This window comes from Hydra viridissima, unplaced genomic scaffold, assembly GCF_058129835.1.
Source record: "Hydra viridissima isolate aposymbiotic clone 2 unplaced genomic scaffold, HvirCarnegie_v1 scaffold_10, whole genome shotgun sequence".
NCBI lineage: Eukaryota > Metazoa > Cnidaria > Hydrozoa > Anthoathecata > Hydridae > Hydra > Hydra viridissima.
Window position 1 is genome coordinate 12,271,591 of NW_028324309.1, and position 8,980 is coordinate 12,280,570.

At 29.1% G+C, this 8,980-nt stretch overlaps 2 protein-coding genes across 2 annotated transcripts; one reads left to right on the plus strand and one right to left on the minus strand.

Moving 5' to 3' along the window:
- Positions 1-1,021: 1,021 nt before the first annotated feature.
- Positions 1,022-3,024, minus strand: LOC145181198 (poly(A)-specific ribonuclease PARN-like). Its single transcript, XM_080056228.2, has one exon. The coding sequence runs from the start codon at positions 2,876-2,878 to the stop codon at positions 1,115-1,117; it is 1,764 nt and encodes a 587-aa protein (XP_079912354.2). The 5' UTR covers positions 2,879-3,024; the 3' UTR covers positions 1,022-1,114.
- Positions 3,025-6,233: 3,209 nt separating this feature from the next.
- Positions 6,234-7,431, plus strand: LOC145181590 (uncharacterized). The gene is made up of 2 exons (XM_080056717.2): positions 6,234-6,663; positions 6,927-7,431. The coding sequence occupies exons 1-2, from the start codon at positions 6,312-6,314 to the stop codon at positions 7,190-7,192; spliced, it is 618 nt and encodes a 205-aa protein (XP_079912843.2). The 5' UTR covers positions 6,234-6,311; the 3' UTR covers positions 7,193-7,431.
- Positions 7,432-8,980: the final 1,549 nt, after the last annotated feature.

Below are 8,980 nucleotides of genomic sequence, written 5' to 3' on the forward strand. Positions count from 1 at the left end.
CTTAAAGAATTATAACTTGTTGTGTTTTATAGCGTACTATTCGGAGAATGTTTTACTTATGCTAAGTGTTAAATATAACTTCTTCTAACAGTCCATACTAAGTGTGCTAAAAACGAAGTAACAGTTTGGTGTTATCTAGAAAGATGCTTGGAAGTATCAGTCTCTATTGATTGATACCATATTTATCCCAGCAGTATGCAAAGATACATCACCTGAATAGGATCTCTTAAAAGCATTAGTACTAACGTTAAAGACGTTAGTACCTTACGTACGTACGTTTGACATTATTATAAATTACTTTAAAAACTTTTAATCATATATAACAATAATAGTAATAGTTTTTGTAATACCACTTACTCTCCTTTATACGGTCATCAAGATTACCAACTGGATGAAATTTTTACGGAGGGGAGAAAAACTCTGGAACTTATTTCAGTAGGGAGTCTCTCATCCACAAGGTTATTTATCTGCAACACTAAAAAAATATCTCAAATACTGACCAAACTTACCTGACCTGAAAGCTGGTTAGAAGACAGGTTAATAGATAGTTTTTAAAAAATGTCAGGCTGAAAATGAGACGCAAGCATATATCATTGTCTTATTCAGAATTTTCGAAAAACGAAAAAAACGGACTTTGGAACGAGGAAACGCAAGAGAATTCTACAGATAGCATTTAGTTCAAAATTTTAGAAAATTTTATACATCCAGTATAAAATTTTCTGTAACAATATTATTTTCACATTATATAATGTGAAACACACACACACACACACACACAAACACACACACACAAATTAGGAAATCATTAGGCAACATGCATAAGGTTTTCTACGGTATTTAGTATATTTAATCTCATTTATACTTATAGTTTAAGTGTAACTAAAAAAATAAAACCCATTTTTATCAACTTTCCTGGTTTAAAGCAAGCGTGCCTGAGAATTAAGGGTTTTGAAACAACAATCAAAGGTTAATTTATTGCCTACCTCTGCTTCAGTTTGACCATAACTACAAAAATAGGCAATTTCTCTATTTGACTGGACTATATTTCTAATAAAATAAAAGACCAGTTAGTAAAACTAAGAAAACACAAAAAAAGTATCTAAAGCAGATGACATCACCATTGATTAGGTTGGTCAAATGTTATACTATAATCACTGCCTTCTGAATCTGTGTCACTTGAGATTTCACCATCTTCAACTTCAGCTGATTTCTTTTTATGAGGAGGAGAATTAGAACTATTGTCTTTTGATTGATAGCGCTTTTTATTGCTCTTACTATTAAGAGTAAAATTATCTTTATTTCCTGATTTGTAATTATTGTATGATGCTACAAAGTAATTTGCTGCTGGATTCTGATTTAATACTAAACCTTTTAAGACAACATCAACTTTCCCATTGTCTATAAGTGTAACATATGTTTCAGTGTCACTTATCTTTATAACATGGCTTGAAATTGAACAAAATGGTGCAAACAATTTTTCGATATCATTGTAATCCCAACCTTTTGGATGAGATACATAAAAAATACCTGTGCAACTTGGAACTACATCCAGTTGCTCAAGATCAATATACTGGATATCTTTGATTCCCCAATTAAAGATTCGGTTTTGAAATGGCTTTAACAATTGGCAAGAGAAGTCTATTCTATCTAATTTTAAATTGACATGATCAGCTAAGCATCTCACAAGACTTATAAACACCAAACCAGTGCAGTATGCATCATAACCTGCCTGGTGGTAGTCATTTTTACTCTTAGCATGATCATCTAACTTATCTGACAATTTTACAACAGGACTTGGCAAAACATTTTCATCAACTAAGGTTTTTAACTTTTCCAAAGATGTCCCTGAAACTTTTGAACTTAATGGTTGCACGCTACACAGTAACTTTGTATCAAAGAAAGTCGAAAACAATATGAGAAGCAAGCTTTTAAACTCACTTAAATTTTCAGGAGGCAATGAAAAAAAGTTTGTGATGGTTAAGAACAGATCCATCAACATGTTGTGTCCTATTAGAGGTTTGCGGCAATTAGAGAGCAGTTTCATTACCTTGGTGAATCCAATGATTTCATCCAGTAATAAATTTTCTTCTTCAATTTTCTTTTGTGATAATTCTTCATTTGCAGTAATTTTAATTCCTCTTATGATTTGTTCATTTTTTTCATTTAAAACACTTTTTAAATAAAGTCCTTTTGGGTATTTCTCTTCCAGACATTCATAAATAAGTGTTCTTTGAAAAGGAGTGCATGGAAGTAAATCATAAGTTTTTAGGAAGTTATCCTTCATAAACTTTTCTATTTCTTCACATACATTTTTGATAAAGTCTTTTTGATCTTTAGGAATAAAGATACTGGACTTTTTTTCAACATCAGGTGACACATTTGTTGGAGTATGACACATTGTTCTTTTATTATGCATATCATTTTGAGTTATGAAAAAAAGATCCTTCTTAAATTTTTCTCTGGCTTTTGCTTCTTCCCATGGGGACATGAACGATACTCCTTGATGAAAAAGTTTATTGAAATCAAATCCATTTTTGGCAAGAAAATCAATACTTGAACTCTGACAAGCAAATATTACATCATTATGAATCCTTTTGTAAGGTCTTGGAAAGATATAAAAGTTAAAAGGCATCGCTTTATATTGCTTACCTTTATCACTCCATTTAAATAAACAAATACCATATTGTATTAGAAGTAATTTATTTGATCCATTTTTTAATCTTGAGTATTTATCTTCAGGTGTATTGTAACTTAAAGAAGTGCTTTTGATAGTACTTAGACCTGAGAATTCTGCATCAATGGAAATAAAATCGACATCATCAACTTTTGCCTTTATCAATTCAAAAGCGTCATTAAAGTTATTCCTTGTCACATCCATTTTTGATGTCTTTTTAGCCCTCACTTTCAGTTCTTTGCATCATTTGAAGAGTTTTCACTACATCCGCATAAAACTATGTTTTCAATACATCCGCATAAAGCTACACTTAGAAGAGACCCATTCGTTATAAATTAACTCAACGGAGAAATTTTTTATTTATTAAAATTTAAAAAATTATTATGCCTATCATAGCTTTTTAACTATCATTTTAATATAGTAATTAGCTTTTCCTAATCTAAAATACTAAACTACATAACTTAGATAAAAAATTTTTTTTTTCTCTATCATTTTTTTTTTAAAATAATAGTTTCATCTTTAATATCATTTTTAGTCTTTCACAAATTGACCTAAATTAATGTTGGCCCTTCCACCCCTTTCTTAAGCAAATTTTATAGAACTGCCAGTAAATAAATAACCAGGCTGTTTTTAAAAATTATTTTATTAACTATTTTTAGTATATATGTAGATATAGATACTATTACGTAATCGTCCAGTAGTGCACGTAGGATAAAATATTGAAGAGAAAAAGGACTATAGGAGGCAGGGTTCCCTGGATGCGCCACTGTTATTGTCATGAAATATAAAAAATTAAAACCTTTTCTGATGTAAATACAGATTTTTAACACCCTGCTCAAAATAAGTATAGCTTAAACTAATTTAAACTATTAATTTAAATGGATTATGAAAATGCTAAAAATAAATTTCGTTAAATGCTATAAATTACAATAAATTATAATAAATCAACAATAAATTTGATATTTAAGTTTGATAAGAATTAATTTTTCTTTTTTAAAAGAACTTTTAGTGAAGCTTAGAGAATGATTGAGACCTTTTATGATCCAAAGGTGGTAAAGGCAAATCAATCCTAGCTTTTTAAAAAATGAAATAAGTTTAAAGTTATAAAAAAAAAATCTAGGTTTATCTCCTGTTGCTTTCACATGCTTTCTGTTGTATCACATATTGATATTAATGGAACCATACGACAAAAATCAGAAATTTATTTAACCATAAAAGCAACTTAACTTTTTTCATTCCTGAAACTCTATCCAAATTTTCTTTAATACTACAGACTTTTACACTATTCCAAAAATTTATCATTAATTTTTTCCTTATCATCCCATATTTCAATCTTTTTTTTAATCCTCATCTCCTGAGGTGTTGAAAATTATACTTATATTTATAAATTCTCTTAATTTCGTATATAAAACACAAAACTTTCAAAAATCTTTTCAAAAAAAATTTTTTAACAAAAAAAAGTTTAAATGTTGATTTAAATTTAAAGCAACACATATTTCCTTTGTTAAATTCAGAAAAAAGATAATAAAAGAGAGAAAACAATTCCAAATAAAAAAAAAAATTTGCAGAAAACACACCGATAAACTTGGTTAGATTTTTATTTTTAAAAGTTCCGTGGAAATTTAAAAGCACATACTTCCATAACTAAATATAATTTTCTTTACTTGTGTAAAGAAAATTATATTTAGTTATGGAATTTTGTGTTTTTAAAGTGTAGCTAACTAACCAGCCTTCTAAAAATGATTTTTTTCGTATTTAAGACTCATGTGGAAAAAAATACCATTCTAAATTACAATATTTGTATGATTACAGTAAAAACTCATTTTTATTCCTGTAAGAAAAACAAAAAATCTCCTGTATCTAACTTTTTTAGCATTTTTAACATGGCTGCTCCGCTGGAAAACAGTTAACCTGTTTTTGCTTTTTGATGATGACAGTGTTAACTTTTGATATACTTCGATACCAATTCGAATTTTTACGCGATAACCAGCAAGATTTTACCTGGAAAATATTTTTTTATAGTGTTTACATTTTTGAAAATTAAATTGATTAGGCTGATTAACTAAATTTAATTAGAATAAATTCGACGAGCATATAAATTTTGTGAACTCAAATACAAGGTCTCTTTATAAAGATCATGTATTTACTTCCTGATTAATTCCTACAACCTTTATGAAATTTTAAAAAAACTTTATGAAAAGGAAACTAGCTACAATACCGCAAATGACCGAGTTAGCCCTAACTCCTGAATTAGCCACCATTTTGTTTAAAACTCCAGCCTTAAAATCACCATCTTAAACCGAATACACTTTTTCAATAATCTGTGGAAATACTTTTTTCGTTTAATTTTGCTTGAAATGATAAGCCCCCCATTCCATTTTAATTCTATTCGGTTGTGAAACTTTTTAAAACTAAATAAACCTCAAGGCTAACTTGGTCATTAACAGTTATGTTTATTTTGTCATCAATTTACTATTGGTATTCATTTTAGTCATTATTTTTGCCCTTCTTGGATGCTATCTTGTTCATTCTTACTATTTTAAGTCCAGTTGATGCTTTCATATTTTTTTTAGTTTTCTTTTTCCTTAAAGTTTTTTAGTTTATTTATAGAAAAGATTTTGTATGCATAAATATTAAACCCATTTTTTTTAACGTGTTGATGAGATGAAAAAGTTCGATCTCTTTAAATCGTACTTGTGTCTTAAGTTATTGAAGTGATGACTTGCCCAATGTTATTGTATAATGTTTGTTACAATAAACTTATTACATAACTTAAGGCAACTGTACTTTTGCCAACCTTTTTATTTAAAAACCAATGCTTAACTTATTGTAATAGCGTTCTTCTCTGGAATTGATATTTTAAAGGTTTTTTTTTTTTTTTTATGTCAATATAAATATACAATATAAGCAATTTTTTAATAGTCATATACACGTTAAAAATGGATTGATTGTTAAAATCCATATATATTATTAATTCGTTTTTTGATTAAATGCATTTGCTAATAAGGGCTTGCTCAAAATCCATTCTGTTTTCTCCAAGCTCATGTAATGATTTTGTATGATTTTATATTAATTTAGATTTATCAAAAGATATTGTTTACATTTGCCTTCGACTTTAAATATTTCATAAGATTTACGATATCTTTCAAACCAAAAGGTTCTTCATTTTTTTATTCGTTTCAAAGTATACATGTTTGTGAACTCCATTAGGTTTCGCAGCTGGCGATATAAAGATTTACATAGTCATAATGTGATTTAAAAAAAGCGTGTGAAAAAATATCAAAACCAAGTGCAGCTTGTCTATATATCTTGCAGTGCGTAGGTGTTCAGGGTATTATCAAACTTTAATGTTTAAAAAAACATATTTTCATTGACTCGCCGTTGAGATTTATTATCATCGAAATATCTATTGAAAAGAAAATTAAAATGCGTTTATTGTTTATCGTTTTTATATCCAAAAATACGTTAAGTTCACAATAGAATCATTTTTATTATTTGATATCTTTAAAGAAAATGATTTTAAATCTCACTAAATTCATAAATAAATTAGAGATTATATTTTATTATCATTTATTCAAGCAATACTTAAGTAGTTGGAGGTTGGTGTTTTAGTCATTTATAGAATTTGTTAAAAACAATGATGGTGGAGCTAGAAGAAGTAAATAACACAGGTACCTACAACCGCCGTTCTTTCTCGATAGACTCGATTCTGTATCGAGGAATTCATCAAGCAAACAAATCACCATCTCCTGAAAAAAAAATTTGCATTCCAAAAAAAGGAGAAAGGTTTTTTGACTACCCATATGAATCAAAACATAATGCAACATTGCAAAGAGCTCACGATCGATTAATCGGATTATCTCAAGACTCTATAGAAAATAGCACGACTTGCTCATGTGTTATATGCAATGAATATGAGGTAGTCGACACGAGGGATATTATCAATCGACAGAAAAAATCCGATTTCGACTGCCAAACAATCATTAAAAGTGAGTTCGAAATATTTACTCGTAGATAATTTGTAATAAAATGATTTGCTTTAAATAAATACTACAATCTAATATAAAAATGTTCTATTTAAACTTCGAAAAAGAATGTTTCTTCGCAAACAATAATTATAAAGCAATAACGATGAAAATTATAAAACATTAAAAAAACAAAAAAACATAGCTTATGTATCTTATGCAAATACGCCAACCTTTTACTTTTTCGTTTGAACTCTTATAAAAAGCTTTTTAACTCATATCTTTAGACGACTCAAGTTGGTACGAATGTAAAAAATCTGCACATTGTAATAAAAGAAGGCGTACAATTTTTACAATCTACCAACTAGAACGACTTGAATGCGAATTTCAGCAGCAGCAGTATCTAGTTGGACATGAAAGACGTTATTTGGCAAAAGATTTGGGCTTAAATGAGGTCCAGGTCAAAGTTTGGTTTCAAAATAGGAGAATCAAATGGAGAAAATCCAGCACGCATCAAAGCATTGACATGTTATCGATGGAAAATTCAATATGATACGCTCTAATAACTTTTATTGATACTTTTTAGTTAGACTATCGAAACTTAATCATATAATAACGAAAAACAAGTTAATGTGTGACTTCCGCATCTTTATGACAAGAGTCTTATGATTGTTTATTTAGTCGTTTTGACATCAAAAAGCGAACGGATTTTGCGTTTTGTATTTGCTTATAAATTCGTTATTTATTTGTTAATTTTTATTAATTTTTCTTAAACGTTTGGATTCAGTCCATCACTATTAGTTATGCTTGAGATTTTCAAAAAAATAGAACTTTCTTGTGAGCAATACAACTTTTCTGGTGAGTATTGCAGCTTTTCTGGTGAGTGTTGTAGCTCTTCGCTAAGTGTTTCTTCGTTGAGAACAGCAGCTTCTTCGTTGAATGATGCAGCTTCTTTGTTAAATATTATAGCTTCTTTGGTGTCAATACAAATGGCGTATACAACAATACCAACGGATTCTTGAAAACTATTAAAAATCTTCTGAGGGACAGACTAATGTCATTCGGTCGAACCGAATTTTACCATCTCCTTTTTAAACTAATAAATTTTAACTAAGGAACTTAAGAAACTTAATAATAAATTTTAACTAAGGAACTTAAGAAACTTAAGAATTCAAAGAGAAGACGAAGAATTTCCCCATAAGACCACCCTAATATTATAATGTTCGGAAAATTTACAAAAGGCCCCCACAATTAAGCACCCGGAAAAAAATACTTAAATTTAAAACTTTAAAAAAACTACGTCCTTTAAAAATGCTACAGAATTCTAAAGCATTAAGTAAAAAAAGGAAAAGCTGCAAGGTAAGCTTGTTTACCAACACTCGTGCATCTTTTAATTAAACGCAAATTTTATGTTTTAAAAGGAGAATTTAAAATTAAAGAACAGATTAATTCTCGTAGAGTAAGAGTCCAAATCAAATAACAAAAAATAATTGCAAAAAATCGAATTTACAAACAAGATCGCAAAATAAGATCATATTCACAAAAAACCTCAGTTTTCTGTAAAGCGGTCAGGTTTTAGTTTTTGATTCTCAAACAAGGGCGCTTCTTTAAATGGGGCGCTTGTATAATTTTCCTGGATGTTAAATCATTTTAAACAAAGATAAAATAGTAAAAGATGATTTCGAAAGACATGCTTTTTATGTTTTTTTTTCTAAAATCAAGAAACAAAATTTCTTCACGATAATGTCTATATCTTTGTGGTCCTACTCGTCCTTGTAAATCAGTAACTCGTTCAGACAGGTTTCAGTGGTATTGCTCTCATCCAGATTTATATAGCGCCCGTTTCTTAAGAGGGAGGCAGTTGGTAATTATTCAGCGGCGCTAATTTAATTATTTTCTTTAAGGTTATTACTCGAGAGAGAGGGGGAGGGGGGCGTTTATTCGAAGATTTTACTATATTAGTGCAGCAGATTAGCATTAAAAATGACTAAAATTGTGCAAAAGTGGATAAAAGCATGAAATTTTCACCAATAACTCAAAAAATTATGCTGATCATTTTAAGATATGGTGGCAAAGCATAGCATGATCAGAACTGTCTTAAATTCATGATGGCAGTTACCGCCATCTTGGATTTATAAAAACCTTATTAAATTTTAATCCGCTTAACTAATCTTGGCTAAAATTTAAGGGATGGTAGATAATTCAAAGTATACATTGATCGTATATGCACTAATGAGTGGGAAAGGGGCTTGGGCACTGCCCTCTTGCCCAAGAAATACCCCCCTGCTTTTTTTTTAAAAAAAAAATTCTTAATTATTTAAATAAATATTTCTAAAAAACT